This window comes from Drosophila melanogaster, chromosome X (assembly GCF_000001215.4).
Source record: "Drosophila melanogaster chromosome X".
NCBI classification, from domain to species: Eukaryota; Metazoa; Arthropoda; class Insecta; order Diptera; family Drosophilidae; genus Drosophila; species Drosophila melanogaster.
Genome location: NC_004354.4, coordinates 6719430 through 6740983, shown reverse-complemented (window position 1 = coordinate 6740983; position 21554 = coordinate 6719430). Strand labels below are relative to the sequence as shown.

The 21554-nt window shown below is 41.4% G+C and overlaps 1 protein-coding gene and 1 long non-coding RNA gene across 8 annotated transcripts; one reads left to right on the top strand and one right to left on the bottom strand.

Annotated features, from left to right (window-relative positions):
• Positions 1-997: 997 nt before the first annotated feature.
• CG3168 (uncharacterized protein) lies at positions 998-20980 on the top strand. 7 transcript variants are annotated; one of them, NM_001298028.1, is made up of 5 exons: positions 998-1494; positions 2981-3178; positions 16602-16775; positions 16884-17604; positions 18292-20509. In NM_001298028.1, exons 3-5 carry the CDS (start codon positions 16739-16741, stop codon positions 19430-19432), a joined length of 1899 nt encoding a protein of 632 aa, NP_001284957.1. In that variant the 5' UTR covers positions 998-1494; positions 2981-3178; positions 16602-16738; the 3' UTR covers positions 19433-20509. The 7 variants fall into 7 exon arrangements, with proteins under 7 accessions (NP_001284957.1, NP_727117.1, NP_001284958.1 ...); NM_001298029.1 differs by lacking the exons at positions 998-1494; positions 2981-3178 and adding exons at positions 10451-10628; positions 13192-13275; NM_167086.2 differs by lacking the exon at positions 2981-3178.
• lncRNA:CR43461 (long non-coding RNA:CR43461) lies at positions 5067-8267 on the bottom strand. The gene is made up of 2 exons (NR_047772.1): positions 8117-8267; positions 5067-5353 (listed from the first exon to the last, which is right to left on the bottom strand). It is a non-coding gene; the product is annotated as a long non-coding RNA:CR43461 (long non-coding RNA).
• Positions 20981-21554: the final 574 nt, after the last annotated feature.

The following is a 21554-nucleotide window of genomic DNA, read 5'->3' as shown; positions in this document are numbered from 1 at the left end:
TATACTTACAATGCAAATTAATTGAATTATTTCAATTTGCTGTGCTTCTGGCTCTGGTCAGCGTATTTCGTATTATTATTTTCGTGAGCTCTCTTCCCTGTTTTTGTCTATTTTTGTACTTTTCTTTCCTGATTCACTCGCTGGAGGAATGCCACGCCCACAAGCCCTGCTTGATATCAATTCCATTGAAGGAGCAACCCACCGAGAAAAAAGACGGAAAAACAGGCATTCGGACTCAACGAAGAGCACTTGAGCGGCATAATGCAATAAATGTCGGGTTTTGTTTTTTGCTTTTCTTGGCGATCGTTGCGATGGGATCTTTGCGGATCTTTGGGGATCTTTGGGTCTTCTTCTTCTTCTTTTTACCGAGCTTGGATTCAGATACACCTAAACCTAACGTTGTCCGAACTGAGACAAATCTAATTTACATGATCGCTCGCATTATCTCGTCCATTGTATTATAATCATCTGCGACGTCGACATCGACCTCTGCCGCCGTCCCCAGTTCATTGCTGTAGTGGTTGTTGTATTTTTTGATTTTTTTTTTCTGCCTTATTTCGAATTTTGTACTTGTTGTATTTTTTTTTTTATTTTTTTTTTTTTGGTACTGTTGCTGGCGAGTTCAGTGGTTGGCGCTTCCTAAGTGGATGACACTCAAGCTCATTGAGCGCTCCATTGTGGGGAGACATTCGATGGGAATGGGCTGTGCGCGAACGGGCGGGGTGAGACTGAGAACGGGAATGGATGGATGGATGGATCTATGGGGTTGGTGGCGGCATCGGGGGCCCAACGGGGGCTTGGGGCTGGGATCGGTGGGATTGGGATTGGGATTCGGATTGGGATTCTGCCGCCGTCGCTGTCGTACTGCACCTAGCCAGTAGTAGTAAACATAATACAATAACAACAACAACAACAATAGAGCTCCCGCACAGCGCACTAAACAATGCGAAACATCACATCTGAAATTCGTTCGTTTTCAGTTTTAAAGTTCAAGCCGCGACATTAGCACACGAAATCTGCTATTATCCGATACTGAAAAAATCTATAAAAAAAAAACCAAAATAAATAGAAATAAAAATACGAATAATAGTTAAAAGCAATGCAAAGCGCGTAATAAAAATTACACATCAAAATAAATCGTTTAGTGATACCCATTCGATTCCCATTGAAAGCGATTTAAACGCAAGCGTTTCTAGAGCGTGAAGAAATCAATATAAATGAAATACAAACAGAGGCAAACAAAACGCATATACAACAAAATTAACAAGCATTAACCAAGCAAATGAAAAGAAAATCGAACCACTAAAGCACCTGCCAAGACTCCAAATTATAAACACATTCAAGCGCGAAAGCATCAACAAATCGTACAAGTTGGAAAAACAGCGGAAAACTTTGTTTCCCATACCGAATATCAATTAAAACAAAGAGAATTAAAAAAGAACTAGGATCGAACACGATAGAAAAGCACTAGCCAAAGCGGAAAACAGCCACAAAGTAAGGATTCAAGCTAAATTGCGTCGTGTGGAGGGGCCACCGATAGGTTATCGTTATCGCAGCGTTGACCCTTCGCCATGCAGACTGTACTAGCGATCGGGTTTCGCATTTGAGGGCGGAGAACTGTTGCAATATTTACATATAATTTGATTGATATATCATTTCATATTCAGCATGGAAAATAACACACAAGTAAATATTGTGCGACTGGGTTTGTTTACTCGAAATTTGCATTTAAATTGTGGGAATATTTTCACTTGGCCGTTGTTTCTCCTCGTATTTGCATGCTAATTCGAATTGGACCAGCACCCCCAATAAATATGGCCTGTTTGCAGGGGAAGTACTCTCTGCTACTGGCCAGGTCGCACGTGTCCGTCTGTTTCAGGAATGTCCGAATGGCATCCAAATCCGAATCCGTATTCGAGTTAAGCAGACTTTCTGGGCGATTTGGTCCGACATCACGCACCGATCTGGTGGATATATACGTGTATATATAGCTATCTGGCTATATTCATCTATATATATATTAGAGACGTCACCCAATGTCAACGTCAGCATTGAAGAGTCTGTATTTTTACCACAGACTCATAGACTGTTGGCTCTGATCTGCCCCATTCCAGACCGAACAGGTCTGCTCCACCTTCCCGATTCCAATTCTTTTCTATCTGATCATCAGCTCTTTTTCGGCACTTTGACCTCACATTGGCACCACAAGGACGGACGGACGGGCGGATTTCCGATTCGGATACGTCTATAAATATGTTGTATAAATCAACCATCCACGAAGCTGAAGTGCTGCGTCACTGAGGCACATCATTTTCCCATGCAAGAGATTCAAATATAGACCCTTAAGACGGCACTTGTTGCTGACGGAAATAGCTCTCGGCAACAGTTTAGATTGAAAACGCATAGTTCTAGAGACGAACCGGTATAACCAGTTGCAACGGGTATCGGGAACTTTACCCGCTTGGGCTAAAGGAAAATTTTGCAATACATTTCATTTGGGACATCTTTCGAATGGCTTGTCAATAGGAAATACAGCAACGCAGACAGGGCACATTTTCTGTGCGTAAGTAATGGAGAAAATTAAAACAGGCGAAAAAAAGAAAACATAAACAAAACGAAGTATATAAGTACTAAAAACGATCGAAATAACGAAAGACTCACCCACTGGGTGTCCGAAATAAACAAGATTGAATCAGTTTTTCCATTTTCATTTTTGGCAAAACAAATTTTCCTTGCCTTCCGTCTCGTTCTGCCCAATCTATTGCGCACTCTTTCGCACGACAGACTTTCGCTTTCTGGGGGCCACATGAAAATCAACGATCCGCGATTCACGTGTTGCGTATTGTTTATATTTTGGCTGTTGGGTAAAATTGGGTGAAACGTGTCGATCGTGTGGATCTCTCGATCCGATCGCATGTGCACATCCGGATGCTTAGATAAGGACGCCCTGATGATGACGATCTCAATCTATGAGTTTCAGAGTCAGATTATTGCGCAACAAAAAACCACCGAAAAACGTAACAAAAGTCGACGACACCAAAAACCAGCGATAACTATTTGAATGGAAGCAATATCGAAGCTCAATCGGCAAGATAACGATAAAACCGATAACAAGGACTTGGAAAAGGCGACGATAACGAGATTTCAGCATTGCCACGCCCACCGCTACCACGAAGAGGTAAGTTCATAGTCATGGGTATTCAAATATTGTAGGCCTAAAAGTCAATGCAATTACCATTAGCAATAAATTGCGTATACGCCCAGTGGCACAGAGTGCATTTCTGCATTTTCACCATCGATTTCCCGATTTTCCACCACTTGCACACACCCAATTGGCCATTCAATCGCTGCTGATTGCACTTGATTTGCATTTTTCACATGAATACTTGAAAACATGAATATTTGTTTGCAGTGGCGGCAATCAAACAAGTTAAGTCACCATCAGCGGCGCATTTCTTATGACAGATCGCTATAACACAAAATAAAATGCAATCGCAGGGAAATTACAATTTAATCAAAATATTTGCTCACAGATAAGACAAGAGAAACGTGTCGGCATTTTTAAGGGGTTCTTACTATGGGATTGGGGATGGTTGAGAAAGCAGAAAGGTCAGACAGTTCTGGCGCCACGTTCTTAAATACACACTTGTATCACCAAATAAATTACGAGGAAGTGTTCATAACTCGGTTGGTTGAAGATGGTATATCTTTAGCTAAAACGTTGAGACTAGATGTATCTAAAAATCGATGTATGAACCATGAACCTGAAAAACGCGACCATTTTTTCAAAAACCGAAATTTTTGCGAGTCACTGTATTTTTGGCTGGGCAAACATTTCCTTCGAGGCGTGCTTTAAAAATAAAGCGCATATAGATGGATCGCTCTCCGACATAATTATTTATTTATTTGTTTGTTTATTTTCTGCCTTGCCCTCGCGCGTTTATTCGATTTTGGGGGGCGGCGATGCGGCTCAAACCGATTCGAATTGGTTTGGGTCAGCGCAAAGTTCTTCGATATAGCATCCGATTCCGATTCAGATTCGCATGCAGATACAGTCTGTGCTGGCAGTGCAGGGAATTAATTCTTTTCTACGGGCGGCGAATGCGACTGCTTTAATTGTGCAATTAGCTGCATAATTGCAATGCTCTGAATGATCACGTATTCAAGGAGGTACTTAAAAGGGGTGTATTCGTATTGAAATCGCATGGCTATTCAGCCCGTGGCCACAAACCAATGAAAATAAAACACATTCATTACCATTTAATTATTAAATATGATTTATTCATATTAATATGTAGTCAAAAACTCCGTGTTAGCTTTAATTTACCTACCCCACTTTAGATCTAAATAAATATGTTAAATGTTGATTCAAGCGTGATAATTTATTTGGAACAGCATGCGAAAATTGAGTAGTCAATAATGTTTTTTCTTCCTGTGCACTTAGCAAACAAATAACAAATAACGAGACAGGGAAATCTCATAAAAACCTGCCACGTAAGCATTTTCAGTCAGTTCGGGGTCACCAATCTGACACTTTCTCTAGCACCGTCGTCGATCTCTCCTTTCCCCCACTCAATTTTTTTTTTTATTTTTGCCCACCTTATTGCCAGTATTTAGCAAACAAATAGTACATGCAAGCGGAAAGACATATAAATACATTATTATTATTATTTTTATTTTTTTGCCTGCTCGGGGTCACCAGCATGCAAATAACTCTAGATGTGCAAGTGCATGTGCAATATATGTGCAAGTGTACATTCCACTCTATGTGTTTTTGCGCCGAAAGTCGCCCAGTCGCCCAGTTGAGTTGAGGGCCTCGTTCGTTTGTTCAACTCTTTATGGCCCTTTGGTTGGCTCGTGTAGCGCCGTTGTTGATCCGGTAGCTATATCAAGTAGTTGTAGCTATATAGTATCTCGATTACATTAGCAGCAAAAGGCCCTAATCAAGATAAACATTTTAAATCAAATTACCCGCGCCGACAGTTTTAGACATCATAAAAATCCAAACAAAAGCCACCGTAGAGAACCCATCCAAACAAAGCAAAACAAGTGCTTTTGGGCATTTTGCGATATATGTATGTATATATTTTGCAAAAAGGCGGCGAACAAAGAGCCAGGCGACATGTGGCATCAACTAATTGTTGTCATATCCATTGTTGTACCTGCTCGGGCGCCACAAACCAGTTTGCAAATGGAATTAAGTGAAAATCAAAAGGGAATTTCAATGGAAAAGCACTCAAGCAGACAGTTAGTTCCTCAATGCTCGAGATCGTCTTCCAATTGATGCAATGAAGGCTTGCGAACTAGTAGCAATCAGTTACCAGGTGGCAGATTCAGTTTCAATTCCAAAAATCTGTAAATAAATTGCAAAAGAGTGTAATTATGCACTTGTAGCTATAGAATTTGAAACGAATTTATTCTCCAATATAAAAGCAACAAGAATTTATTCTTCATACAGCTACTGCTCGTAGTATCCCAATAATGAAATTATTGATGCAGGCAATAATATTTATTCAACCATAAATTAAGGAAATGCGAAGCAATAATAAAAGATTAAGTTTAAACTAACATTCGTTGTTTACGATTTATTGATAATAAAGAAATGTTTATATCAGCAAATGCAGCATGAAATTGATTTTCGTTATTTTTATCATTTCCGAAAGCAATTAATTTTAAATTTGAGAATGCATTAATGATTAATAAACAATGCGGTTTTGTTTAAAATCAATTATTAGTTGGTATATATGGTATATTGAAATGAAATGATTGAAGAAATTATCGGTGAAACTGAATCACTTATTCATCTCGACCCAATAATGATGCTTCATTGGAATCGCTTCCGAAATGATCTGCGGAACTGAAGAACTCATCGCGTTTCAGATGACGTATCTGCTTAAAAGGTTCATCGTGTTGATTGGCATCGGTTCTAACCGGTTCGCACTGGAGACTGCAGACTGGAGACTGTAGACTGTAGACTGAAGAATGCAGAATGTGCCTCACGTTCTTCAGTTGTTTTCCTCTACATCGATGTCGTTGAAATTGGGCATTGAATTGATTTCTGCTTAAGCCACATGGTTAGTCATGCTCCTCTCGCTCTCTCATTCTTGCTTTGGCCCATTGGAAACGGAGTCCTCTGTCCCCCCCCTTTTTCCCTGTATATAAAACCGATCTTTTTTTTTTGTTCCCCTTGCCTTAATTGATATTGAGCATGCAATGATTAATCAATCCCGAGCTGCGAGCTGAGCGCGTTCATTCGACAGTAGGAGCTCCTCAGATGGGGAAATGTTGTGAGTGGTGAGTGGGGGAGAGGGTGATGCTACGAGGGGAAGAGCAGAACAGATGGACCATAGACACTGCGTAGCCAAAAAGTGATTTGGCACTTTAAATGCACGTGACCCAAGGAATTCACTGTGCGTCAGTGGCAAAGTTTATAAACAAGAGTATTAGTATTAGAAAAGCCCCCTTTAAGCCAATTATAATGGTGATGTTTTGAACGTTATAATGTTGCGGCTCAGCGAAATGACAGATCGTAAAGCTAAAGATAGGCCATTGAGGTGGAAGCGATAAGCTGGATCTTAACCCTGAACATCACTGGGGTAGAATCCACAGAGCCGCAATCATGTACGAAATCAATTGAAAGCCCCCCCCCATCAAATACACCTATTTACTGAGCTCCAAAAGCAATCAAGAATTCGCCTATGATCTTGAATCTATTTATGTGCGGAGGGTTCAAGGCGAGGTCAGTGCAGTGCATACCCCTAAAATGACCGAGGTTCTATGTTCTCGGCTCTGTTGTTAATTGATGGGAAAGAGAGTTTTTTTTTCTTCTTTTTGCCAATGAAAATACAAATAAGGAAGTGGTATATCAACAATGAATTTGGGTCTTGAAGTGAGTTATCAAATTGAATTGTTGTTTAGATAATATGTACATACTTTCTGCATACTTTTGAGCTAAGCCCCCAGAGAACCCATATCAAGGGGATGGCGCAGAAGTGGCAGAGTAGGCAGATTTATGCCTGGCAAACGGTCCGCCGATAAGCGGAGTATCTCCGTGTGGGTGGCCCATAAATCCCCAGTGGCAGCAGTCACAAAAAAAACATCAACAACTTTAAGCCGCAGCCTCATAAAGTCTACACAAATTTCCACTGACGTCAGTCCCACATGAGGAGCAGTGTACATAGCGATCAAGATCAGAAGACTAGGAGCGGATCGGGATGAGGGAGGGAGGGAGGGAGGGAGGGAGGGAGGGATGGATGGATGGATGGATGGATGGATGGATGGATGGATGGTTGGTTGCTTGGTTTGGGAGTTGACTTTGATGGCGTTTGGAGACGAGCCAACAAGGAATGGGCCTTGGCAGTCAAAGAACACACGTTGGGTTGTCCAAAAAGTACAAAAATACGGAGAAGGGAAAACAATATCAGATGGCCAGGTCACGAGGGCTGGCTGGTTGACACGGACGGACGGACGGACGGACGGACGGACGGACGGACGGACGGACGGACAAACAAGCGACTGGAAGTGATGACAAGCGGACAAACACCACTGAACTTGGACGCATGGCTGGCGGCTGGGCCAATATTTGTTTGGGATCCGCTTCGAGTTGCGAAAGATGAGTGACGAAAAGTAAAGCGACTTATTTTTAGCCGATCTACATTTCATTCGGCGGCACCCAGCCACCGAATTTACAAATAATGCTGGATTACAGGCCAAACACCTTGAAATTTTACCCTGCATTTCATATGATACCATTCGTACCATTTCATACTTTCCCCACTTAACCAATAATCTTAAACTAATCATAACTTAATCCTAAATCCTCGAAACCACTTAACAATTAAGTACTAAGAATGCTTAATCCTAGTTTGCATCCGAAATAAACTTAAAACTAAAGTATATTCTTTGAATGGCTTAACCTATCCCAAAAATTGGCACCCAACTTAATTATAATGTCCATCATAATATCTAAATATGTAGCGAGCTTATATCTATAAATAAATATAAAGCCTAGATATAGGTTCACTTAAAAATAAATATATATAAAATATATATATATATAATAAATACATATTATAAATAAGAAAATAAAATAAAATCTCCTAAATGAGGAGCCTACCTGGTCAGGTCCATGATGCACTGCATCCGGAACGAAGATGGGATGCCCCCATGGCTTCTGGAACCAGCTTGACACACACCGACACACACCGACATACACACCGCCCCACACCGACACACATACTATTACTATTACTACCACGTCATAATTTCCTTTCGACTGATTTATGAGGTGTCAGAGCCCCTATCCCATGATGATTGAGCCAGAATTGGTTGGGAATTGTAAGTATTGATGGGCGAAATTAATTTTACATTTCAATTACATGTACATTTACATTTTACAATTATGTAAATTACATTGTAACAATCTATATCTCTTGATATGTTTAATGTTTTTTGTTGAATGTTGTACATTACCTGTCTTTCAATGTTGCATATTCAATGTTGCATATTCAATGTTGCATATTTAATGTTGCAAATTCAATGTTGCATATTCAATGTTGCATATTCAATGTTGCATATTCAATGTTGCATATTTAATGTTGCAAATTCAATGTTGCATATTCAATGTTGCATATTCAATGTTGCATATTCAATGTTGCATGTTCAATGTTGCATATTCAATGTTGCAAATTCAATGTTGCAAATTCAATGTTGCATATTCAATGTTGCAAATTCAATGTTGGATTTCAATGTTGCAAATTCAATGTTGCATATTCAATGTTGCATGTTGAATGTTGCATATTCAATGTTGCATGTTGAATGTTGCAAATTCAATGTTGCATGTTGAATATTGCATGTTGAATGTTACATGTTACATATGTATATACATGTATGTATATTGTTTGTTGCAAATAGCAACTAAATGTTGATTGTTCCTTATTGAATGTTTGTTGTTGATTGATAGTTATTGAATGTAGATAATTAATACTGAAATAATTGTTAAGCATCGAATTTTGCATTTGTTTTTCATATATTAATATTTATCATCATAATGCGACGTAAACATTTCCTTGGAAATACAAGTTCTTTGCCAATTAAGGCCAAAGTTTATACGATATGGAAAGCTGTCTAGCATAATTTTTGGTTTCGATTCTGTTTCATGGCTGTTGGCTGCGGAAAAAACCTTTGCACACACAAAAAGATCACTTTTTTTTATGGAACTGAACAAAAAATTACGTAGATCTTTTGCCGCAGCCAGGGAATTGGCGGTCCTATGGCGTGTGAGTGAGGGGGGGGGGGGGTTTGGAATACAAGCACGCAAATAATTCCGACACATTCGAGGCGACAAAAAACGCGAGAGGCACCGAGTTCGCACGCACATATTTCATATTCGTAGATCTATTTCTGTATCGCCTGGATATTGTTGACGCGCGATTTTTTTGGGACCCTGCAGCGAATTCAATTCGAATATTCGATTGGTTTCGGCCAGGATTTTAGCCATCATTTTGCGATTGAACTTGACCTTTGCAAAGGCCAACGGTGCCCTTAGCTGGTGCAGACCGATCGCTGAACTGGTTCACACCCGTTTCCAAATCGACTGCATGTCCAGTTGCCAAATGACTAAGCGATTCGTAACGAAAATCATTTTAACCGATTCATAAGCGATTTACTGCTGCGGTTAAAAAAATCACTCTTCAATATGCATACATAGTTTGTTATTATTAAATGTCCTACGTGAGGTCGTCTCATAACTTACCAGCCATATGTACATACATATGTGATAAGTGTTTATGGCCCAATTAATATTGATGCGTCATAGTGCTAACCCGCTTTTAACCGATTCGCGCCCGATTCGCTCACGAAGGACCCTCGCCAATAGTGTAGACTTTGCATTGGTATTGACGAATTACAGGCTTTTACGATGAAGGAAGAGCATTGCATTTGCAGCGAGCCATAAAGATTGCAGGTCTTATTTTCGTACACACACATTGTTGCGATTACGAGTATAGCCAGTCCGGTAGATAAGAGCGCCTGAGAGCCAACTGATAAGCATCGGAGGGCGACATCTCTGATGCTGCCCCAACTCGTTTTGTTGTTGTTGTCTCCGATCCGCTGGCGATAACGTCAAGAGTAACAAAAACTAAAAAAAATAGCAAGGCAAAACGCAAAAAAGAGGAAAAATGAGGAAAAATATGAAATAAGAACAGCAATGGCAATAGCAACCGTAGCAGCTGAGTGTACACAAGCTAAGAACCGAGCCGAGTGCCCCGAGAGTGGCAGGCGCACACACAGATTGTGCGATCGCGAATGAGCGAAGAAGAGTCAGCATCCCGAGAACGATGCCGGAAAGGGGGCGTCTGGGTTTCGGGGTGGGCGGATTTCTGTACGGTCTGTTATGGGGCTGTGGCACTCTGGGTTGGCGCTTATAAAAACGCCGGCCCAACGATACTTGGAACGCATTGTCCAATCGCTCTTGGAGCCGCGTGGAGCTCCTCCAACCAGTGATCGTGATCTATATAGCCCGGATTCTTCAATTCGTCTACTAACCGCCGTGCATCGGATCTCTTTTCGAAACCACACACACACACACAGCAATTAGTCGACATCGTCGACAAGGACAGCAGTAGTAGGTGCGTATCCCTCAGATAATTTAGTAACTCCCCCCGCCCCCCGCCCACCGCCTCCTGCCCAAGGATAAATTACAATGGGCAAATTGTGATGATTCAGTCGACGCGGCGCGCAAGTCTTCCTGTTGCTCGTAAATAAGTTTCAGATTCAGGATGATACAAAACAAATTATTTTCCGCCGCCCAGGGGCATCATTCCACATTCTTTATGCCAATCTTTTTGTTTTCTTTGATTTTTTTTTTTTTGTAATTTTTTTTGTCTCTGGAAATACGGTGTAACAGCTGAAAATAACAAATACGCATAAATTAATTATGCAAACTTAATTGTCGCGCGCCCGCGAAACTCGCTAACTCGAAAAGGGGTAAAAATACAATTGGAATAAGCGCAATATTAACATTTAATTCGATGCCAAAGTGATTGCAGCAGATTGAAAAAAAAAAACGGAAGGCGGGCGCAAAAACACCTGTGCCCGATTAATGCAAATATTCATAATATCCTCGAAATTGCAAGACTTTCAAATCTCAGGCCCCCTTATGAATATGAAATTATGGAACTTTTTGTGGCAAAATTCTTTAGAGGATCTCAGTTTTAGTCTCTGCCCCCCAAAAAATATGTACATATGTACGTACTTGATCTAAATCTTTGAGTTCCTTCAAAAAGGATATATATAAGGCTGTTTTTCTGAAGCCCAGAGTTTGGAACTGCTGACTCAAAGCCATGATGAAATACACTTACGCCAAGAGGTGTCCTCTGAATCATTCGAATCGGGAATAGCTTAACCGCTTGTTGCTAGGCCGCCTGATCGGCTCCAGAGAGGGCCCACTGTAGCTCATAGTCACACTCTTCTCTTTCGTGGGCAAAAACAACAATTATTAGTCATGTTTGTTTTGAATTGCCTGGTGAAGAGCGATCCGATCCGATTTTGTTGTCTATTGAACACCCAATTCGGAATTTCTCGCAATGCCGATTCGAATTTGTTATATTTACGCTCTCTGGGCGGCGACTTTTGTTTTTATTTCCCACATTCGCACATCATCTTCAATTGAAAGTGGTCAATTAATTGAAATGTTTGTGCAGCGATCGCAAGAAGCGCACAAATGCTGCTACGTTCAATTGAAGATGCGGATCGGAAAGATGTCGAAAGATACTCGACTCGGTGGGGGAAATAAAAAACCGATTCGAACGAGTTTCGAGCACAGCGCACGCAGTTTGATTAACATTCAGCAACAACAGCCAGTCCAGTGTATGTACATACATACATATATGAACAGATAAATGTGCATATAGAATATACTTGTGGGCACCCTCTATATGTAGGAAATGAAATATATGTATGTATGTATGTATAGGCCCATCTGTGTTCGTTGGCACTGGTTGGTTATTGTTTGTAGATTAAACTCAGACATGGCCACATATGTACGCCCCAAAATTGAACTTAGCGAAGGCAGCAACCATTTGACCTTTAGTCTGGATATCAATCATGGGCCTCTTAACGTTACGATTCTATGCCTATACATTCAATTTTAATGGGTATTATTACGATCGTAATTAAGCTGTCCCTCGTCTAGCATAATTTTCAATTGGCCGTGTTCGTTTCGTGACAACAATGTCTAATTAAATTAATTGTGGGCGGCTTAAACAAACGGCTAGTTAGCAAATATTAAGCGAAAACGAGAACCGAACAAAGAACACGTACCGCAACCCAATGACATCCAATCTTTTGTGTGGCTCTTCTGTGGGTCAGAGGTGCGATAATTTGCCAAACGAAGCTAGAAACCAGAAATTAGCGTCAAGTTACGACTACGTCCGTACTAATCGCCCATTATGCAAGGCCCCCAATCTGCACTTGACTCTGGTGAGAGTCACGTCGTCTTCGTGGAAGCTAACAATCTTGGATTTCAAAGCGTTTACGCTTGTTCGCGATCTTTCGGCGCGCATAAACATCCCGAAAACAGATGACTAACTCCCACCAAAGTGTGGCTAACAATTAAGCAATTAGACAACGTTGATCGACTTTATGGCAGATATTCGTTTTTCGCATGATACAATGCGAAATGAGCTCCTCTAATTGCATCACTTTCAAAACCCTATTAAATCGCGGCTCAGTTCGATTATATTCCCTCTCAATATTGATTTTGAAAATACCGATACTTGGTTTCAATTTTTTGTAAGTCACATGGCCAGCTTACACGATCATTGCTCGCTGTGATCGAGTATCAGTATCAGTATCAGTAATCGCCGTGACAACAATACGTATAATCCATATATGTATGTGTGTTCAAACTCACGCGCTATATGTAACAATATGAACAATAATGATAATGCCGCTATTAAGTCTCAAGTATAATTCTTTTGATCACTTAAGCCGATGCCTGCTGCCGTTAATTGTTCGCAAAAAGGGATTCGAAATTGAATTTTCGAATTCTCGTCGGGTTTGTCACCCGATCGGCCAGTTACGTTTAAGTTCAGTTATCGTTATGCGATTATCATTATATTTGTGCTTGAAACTTGACTCACCTGAACTGTTTTCTTTTTTTTCTTTTTTTTTTTTGGGAGGGGGATCAAGGTAGATCACGTGCCACTTACGATTTGAGGATTTCTTATAAGCATCGTAAAAATAATCTCTGCACCTTATAGTTCATTTTGGAGAGTAAGTTAAAAATTCTGTCATTTTCGGGGTCACAAACTTGTCTTGTGGGACATTTTAGTAATTTTGGCTATGATCCAAATAAGTAATTAGTTTCCTTGTTTATAGATACATATGGTTCATTTCTAAATTCACCATAGTGCAATATTTGGGAAATGCTTAATTAAAATAACTTTTGATCTCTGAAGGAATTCAATCGTATCGAGGTCAATCGAGGCTGATCATTTCTTGTTTTGATTTGCTCTCTTCGGCGTTATCATTTAATTGATTTGCAATTGCTGGCCGCACTTGGTCGATGATCACAATTTGAATTTCAATTAGCGAGCGCGCGCGCGTTCACAGCGGAACGCTGGGAATGGAGCGGCCAGGCAGTGAAAACGGTAAAAAGGGGGAGGGGGGCGGTGGGCGGGTGATAAGCCGCGTTCCACTGTCGCCCGTTCCGCGGATGCGATTTCTGTGTATTTAAGCGGCCGTCGAACGCCGCTCAGATACTTTCCACCGCTTGAAGTGCACGAACGTTGATCGAAATACCGCTCACAGTACCGCCGACGTACCGCTTAACCGCTCGCAAAATCGCATTTACCAAAGATTCGCAGAGAATAGCAACAAGAAGTACATCATTACTTGTATTTTTTTATATTTTTTTCTTTGCCTTAATTGTATCGATTTCGATGCCCTTTGCCATTCGCCCACTGTGTGCCAGCCAACGGTTTTAATGTTTTCGCCAGTTTGCAAGAATTGCCAAGCCTCGTTGAGAACTCCGCGCAATACGAACGCCAAGATCCACTATAAGCAAAAACACAAACAGTCCACTTTCAGCTGACGAGCAATTTTCTAAAATTTAATTCACAAACAATACGAAGTATAAATAAACAAACACCAAACAAGTGCAAAATAAAACAGAAGTACAGAGATATACAGGGCGTAGCCGTGCAGTAAAAACAAATATTTAACGGTGCAAAACAAACATATTTTATTCGAATAAAAAGAATACAACCAGCCAATTGCCAAACAAACAATAAGACCCGAAAAAACAGCGGTGCAAATCAACCCAAAAGATCTCCTGGCCAATAACGAGTACAATTCAAAAAATAAGAAATAACAGCCAACAGGTAATGGAATGCCAATCATGAAAAGCAAAGTTCGCGCAAAATTAGCAGACTTACCAATTAGCAAACCCAATATTCTAAACGGAAAAATGTTCAGAAATAGCAGTGGAAAATAAAGCGGGAATTATATAATTTAAGTTATGAATACGCATTAGTGAAAGAATGAACCTGAGTATTTGGAGCAGACATCATTGTTATATTAAAGACTTAGTAAACAACTTAACTTAAGAGTCTCGTTTTGCTCACAGTTACGTTTTAAAAACAATCCAAGCAATTTATCTGAGTCATTTTTGCATTTTTTGCACTGGCTCGGTAATCGATTGAGTGGTTCAATTCTCACAAATGTTTTGTTGAAAATCTGTAGTTTTGCGGGTTCATTCAGACTTCGTACCCCGCCATTTCCCACATCATCTGGCTGAAGTGCCCCAAAGTCTACAGCCGGGTCTCCGTTTTATGTGCTAATTAATTTCAGATATGCAAAGGCGCAAAAAACAAAAACAAAAACAAAACAAAAAAAAAAAGCTACGTGCACCATAAACGGACCACCCAATCCCCCATTTCCCTGGGCATCCGACACATGCAGCGGATGACATTGGGGCATCGAGTATAAATAAAACTAGGGACCATTTCAAGTCCGGGGTATTCCATTCACACGCAGTTTTTCCAGTTGCGCTGCTTTAATTGCGCTTGAAAAAGACAATCATTCTAATGCGACTTGTTAAACAGCAAAACTGGAAGCGAGTGCGTTTTTATGGCGCTACGTATATACATATTATATGTACATATTATATGTGCATAGCATATCAGAGTTATTACACCTGTACAGTCTTACTCCAATGGATAGAATGTTTTTCGAGTCGTATTAGAGCCAATAATCATGGTTCAACTCAAAAGTTTATGGGAGCAAACTTAACGAGTGAACTAAGCGGTTGAAAACTGCATTTAATATGCTTACAAATATATTGCGCGTATTTCCTAAATGACTGACCTACTAGGTCTCCAGAGCGGTGAGACTGTACTTTTGATGGGGGGGGAAATGAATTGGGAATGGGAATGGGAATAAGATCGGGAATAGATCTGGGAATGGCACGAAGGCCAGGTGAAGGGCCATGTGGCACTGGCTTGCGGAAGCGTAGGCGTTTAATTATCGTCCAGGGCATAAATCAGCATATATTCATAATAAAACATGGCTAATTGCTGGCGATTATCGTTGGGCAAGCGATTGAGAGTGCGGAACGGAACGCAGTGGCAATGAAACACAGCAAAGCACCCAGCCACCCACAAGTGACGAATGCTGACAGCTACACAACGCAAAAGGGCCTGATTGTGGTTTCATATCAATGAGCAAGTGATCCTGCCAATATGTTATCTCAAAACGTGTAAAGATTTCATCGCTCTCTTGAGAGTGAGAAAAAGATAGTATTATTATGACTTGCCTTCACCAGCATTTCTCGCAGTGCATTCGCCGTTGCGCTTTTGGTTCCTGTTCTCCTTCATTGCACATGCGTACGGCCGGTTCAGTTTCAGGTTCAATGCGATTGCGATTGCAACACGAATCATTCGTTACTGATGTACATTTGTAATTGTTGTTGCTTCTGCCTAATGAATAAAGTGAAAGATTGGCGCGATAAATTGTGAATTGAATTCAATATTCGCAAATTTCTTAATTAGTCAGCTGTTCGAGCGGAAGAAGCTTATGCTCGCTTTGATTTACGTTTATGTTTAATGGAGTGCCCCACCAAACAATTAGGTCTATGCTCGAAAATCGGCACTGATGCGTGGGCAAAACAATTATAATTAGTATAAAGTTAATTTCAAAAATACCCCTAAATATGTGGTGGCTAAATATTGTTATAGCTATATTTTTAAAAACCCAACCCAGCTTGACCAGTAGTAGTGACATTCAAATACGCAACGAAGACAGCTATCCAATTATTTATTAATAAAATTGTCGACCCAAATGGGGGTTTTTTCACGCCTTCGGCACTTACGGTTAATTTCAGTGCCCGCGACTATTTCGGGCATAATTTTTTATTAATCAATTACGATGTCGCTTGGGCGCGACGAACAGATCGTTCATTCATTCTGCTCAATTGCCGCCCAATTGCGTTAAATTAACCCACTTTTCTCCCCCATGTCGAAACAATCGATCGATAGAACGATCGATCTGTGGTTAGCAAATCGATAACACTCGCCATCTCCTTCCTTCTCTCATTGCAGACCGCTAAGCGAGGCAGACACAACTGTACCCATCTAAGCAGAGCTTAGAGCAAAAAGCCAACAAAAAACCCCGACAAGTAAACCCAATTTCCTTTTTGCTACGCGCACAAGAAGCCAACAAAACCCTGAACTATAGAATGGTAGAAGGTGATTCCGCAAAGGGCAAAAGCGAATGTAAGTAATATAGATTTAACTCACAATTCTTTACGCTATCCATTCGAATAATGGATATTTGATAATACCATAAGCAATTTGACCCCATGTTTAACCACCTACTTGCAGTCTATAATGTAGAAGCTGGACTACAACCGAACTACAACCAGAGCGCAGCAAGCAACCAAGCAAGCAACCATCCCACTGGCCAGGCCAACGCACCAGCCACCGGAAACGCGACTTCGCACATCGACAACCGAGCGATCATCCAGCCGTACTCCTTGGGCACCGGACCCAAGCAGCCGGAGTATCAATTTGCGGCGGACAATCGCGGCTACGAGCCGGACAGCCATGCCAATGGCAAGCAGCAGGACGTAGAGCGGGACGCCCCCGATGGGGGTCACGGGGGTCACGGGCCGCCCGGCAAGGGGGGCAAGGGTGGTAAGGGACGCAAGAAGTCCGTACCCTTGCCGGAACCCACTGCCCCAATAGTCGCCAATTTCGAGAGGGCCATCGAATTGTGCGGCTATGGCAAGTTCCATTATATACTGCTGGCCATCTGCGGATTGGTCAGCACGTCCGAGGAAATGGATGTCATATCCATGTCCTTCATTCTGCCATCGGCGGAGTGTGACCTGGATTTGAATACGGAGACCAAGGGCTGGCTGAACTCGATCATCTTCATCGGCATGATGGTGGGCGCTTACTTCTGGGGCAGCATCGCCGATAGCTTTGGCCGCAAGAAGGTCCTCATCGTCATCTCGTTCATGAACGCCTTCTGCATCGTTGCGTCGTCCTTCTCGCAGACATACTCGTTCTTCATGCTGTTCCGCTTCCTCAATGGTGCAGCGTAAGTATCTGACATTCAACTAAAATTAAGCCATAACAATAGGCAATCGATGTGGTGATACCACCGCTCCATGCAGCCATGTATCATCATCGATCGCTGATCGATCTGTGGATCGAGTGACACACGGGCCCGGACCCGGGGGCAAGGTGTTAATTCAATTACTTCTATTATGAATAACAACAAAATATTTGAGTCAAAATATCGTGACTGTTTATGCTAATTAAAGACTCGAATCCCGCCAGTCCGATCGAAATGCCCAAAAAAAAAAAAAATGTAACGAACAACCAAATGCCTATCGAATTTGCCGCTAGTAAATGAAAAATCTCAGCTCAGGCCTTGGCCCCCTGGCTTTTGGGTTACATTGACGCTTAGTCACCGGTTTACCCCAATGCTCACCCATATTTAACAATATATTTTGTATTTTTTGCCGATCGTTTGCTAATTACCGCACCGAACTGACAACAATTATTTCGCAATATTTTCATTTTCGAGTGCTAAATGATACTACAATTTTGGTTCACCATTTTCCATAGAATTCGAAAAAAAAAAATTGTCGTATATTTGATGTCCTTTTGTAGAGTTTAGTAAACGTGGCGTATATGTAATATACGATTTGGCAAATTGCGTATACTCACTGTGTCAATCTGCGATTATAACATTATTTATTTTTATCCCATTTTCTTGCAGTTTGGGCGGCAGTGGTCCTGTGATCTGGTCGTACTTCGCCGAATTCCAGCCCAAGGCGAAGCGCGGCTCCATGCTGAGCTTCATGGCCGCCTTCTGGACGTTTGGCAATCTGTTCGTGGCCAGCTTGGCCTGGCTGATCATCCCGCGAACGATTGGCTTCACCACGCCGTACTTCACATACAACTCGTGGCGTATCTTTCTGCTGGTCTGCTCACTGCCCTCGTTCCTCGTGGGATTCCTTCTCTTCTATCTGCCCGAATCGCCCAAGTTTCTGCTGACGCGCGGCAAGAAGGATCGCGCTCTGGCCATTTTCCGTGGCATTTTCGTAACGAACACGAAACGCCGTCCGGACGAGTACATGGTCTACGACCTGGAAGTGGACGAGAAGCTGCTGGAGAGCAATGGCAATGTGAAGAACAAATATAGCCGCATGATCAGCGGAATGGTTGACCACAGTCGCGCCCTGTTCAAGTCGCCCATACTGCGTTTCACTATCGTTTCGATTACGATCAACTTTACATTCCACATTGGCTACTATGGCCTGTTGATGTGGTTCCCGGAGCTCTTCAATCGCTTCGAGGAGTACGAGAAGGCATTCCCAGATCAGTCGGCCGGCGTTTGTGCTGTCACAGACTATGTGGTCAACCTGGCCAAGGAGCAAAGCAACAATGGTACCTGCTCATCGGATATACCGCAATCGGTGTTCATGGAATCGCTGATATCACTAGCCTCAGCGCTGCCGGCCAATCTGCTGGCCATTCTGGGCATGGACATGCTGGGCAGGAAGTTCTTCCTAATCGCCGGTACCATGACCGCCGGCATCTGCTCGGCGTTGATGTACTTTGTGCGCAGCTCCGTTCAGAACCTGGTCGTATCGGCCATTTTCAGTGGTGCCATTTCGGCGGCCAATGCAGCGCTCGACTGCCTCATCACCGAAGTATTCCCCACCAAGCTGAGAGCCACCGGCGTGGCCATTTCAATGGTGGCCGCTCGCTTGGGCGGCATCATTGGCAACATCGTGATTGCCCAGCTGCTGGACAACTACTGTCCATCGCCCACGTTCATCGTGTCGGGTCTGCTCATCGGCGGCGGTCTCATGTGCCTCCTGTTGCCCAATACGACGCGCAAGGAACTCAATTAAGCAGCTAATCAATTCCCAACGATAGCCAACCAGCCAAAAAAAAAACACCCCATAGAATCTTCTGCTTTAACTGCTAGTCTGCAAGGTCTTGTTTCGAGTCATGATACTATGGTTTATAATGGATCATAGATATTAACTTCAGGTCAAGACCTTTTTGGGCTAGATAAGTTCCCCTTTGAACAATCAACAATAGTTAACACACCGCCCAAAAAACCACCCGCGACCCACAAGTAATTTCCATTTGCCCCATTCCGCCAGAGGATCGGGCATTATCTGTGTATATATGGTATGTGTGTGCTACAATACACGATTATTTGTATCGTCAGTAATTATTTAACGATAGCGATAACGATTTTCATTGTGTGTCTAATTTTAAACGACCCTTTACCCCCTTTACTCCCCCTTTCCCTACCCACTACAAATATCTATCAATCTATTGGAATTTAAATGAACCAACAAAATGAAATCAGAAATGGGCGAAAGAAAAGTCACAACGAGAACAAACCTTATCACAAGGAAAATAAGAAAATTTGGAAACTAATACATACAACCATTTTGGAATGCGGATTGGCATTCTTTCGCCCAATTATGATAAGCAAAGAAAACCCCAAGCCAGCGAGAAGATATAGCAGGTAGGATCGATAGCAATCGATGTATATGTATTGTATTGTACGATATGTAGAGAATAATATATATATATTTGGCAAGCGCCGGCGCCGGCTGAAGCAGCAGCAGAGGGACTGAGTAACGGTAACGGTAAAGATAAGGGGCTAAGCGCCGGATAATCAAATGGAATCAAAGATACTATCGCACCGTTCTCGTTCCGCTGCTGTCCGTTATTGTTGTTATTATTGCTATTATTATTAATGCATTCAATGTAAAACACATACGTATATAACTTTATCTATATATTAAACATACATACTATATCAAAAAGATATTTTTTTTTTGTTTTTTTTTCGTCATGTAGGACCAAAGCACAGGAAGTGAAAGAATATTTTTAAAATTTAGTTACGTTATAACAAGTTACGCTACATATATACAAAACAAAAACCCTAATAAAAAAGGACAAACCACAAATGAAAACGTTTTTTATTGGCCACTAAGGGGGTATGTATATAATATCTTTGTATCTATAAAAGTAACATAGTAGTTTCTCAAAGATTTCGATGCTAGTCAAGATCAATTTAATCAGTCGCACATCTGCGAATTTTTCGAATGGAATGGAACACGCGACCGGGCTAATGTTTATTTGCTCAATGAATGAGAAATATTGACGAGGTCCAGAATTAGCGTTAATTAAATAAATACATTGCCCAGATAGAAACGCTAACTCACGGATTCCACAAAAAGGTAGCCCATGTGTACATTGTACATACATACATACATATGTACATATGTACATACATATGTACATATATTTGCTTAACTAAACTCAACTGAAGTGGATGTGCACGTCTGCTGCTGGGCTGGGCACTCAAAGAGATTCGCCGACGACGAATGGAAATGGTCAAATAAAATGCCAAAGAATTGGTCCCCCATTTCTGCTCCCCAGGGCAGTAAAATATGGTTTGGTATGGTATAAAATATATGGGATCCGATGAGGATCAACACGTGCAAGTGGGAAAAATCCAATAAAAAAAAGAGACCATAAAAATAGATTAGCCATGCTGATTTGCGTCATTTGAGTGAGATATAAATACGAAAATGTTCCAGTTTCCAAATTGAATTGCCAAAGATAAAGACACGATATTGTTTCGCATAAATTTGCGATGAAATGTGCGAACGTGTGTGTGAAAGAAGGGAATGGAAATGGAATTCTAGACATTTTACTTAGTAGCTATGATAAATGGTTTATATAAATATATCGTATGTCATATCTTGATTAGCAAGTATCCAGCAGAAAAGGCTGTGATAATTAACTTGAGTCCCATGATCGTAAAAGATTTAATCATTCTGCTTGCTAATTGTGCCATAAACAAATTGGAAAGCTTTCGCCCGCTTAAATATGCCATAGAAATGCTGCCTACTTTGGGGAACCACTTTTAAACGCAGCTTTACACTCAGAAAAATATCAACTAAATACCCGCCCCATTGATTTGAAGGCATAACAACATATACT

Excerpts from the sequence above, each read along its gene's own strand:
- CG3168 (NM_001298031.1), top strand. The coding sequence starts at position 16,739 with ATGGTAGAAGGTGATTCCGCAAAGGGCAAAAGCGAAT. Across the intron at positions 16,776-16,883 it reads CGCAAAGGGCAAAAGCGAAT|TCTATAATGTAGAAGCTGGA; the intron begins GTAAGTAATATA and ends ACCTACTTGCAG. Across the intron at positions 17,605-18,291 it reads CGCTTCCTCAATGGTGCAGC|TTTGGGCGGCAGTGGTCCTG; the intron begins GTAAGTATCTGA and ends ATTTTCTTGCAG.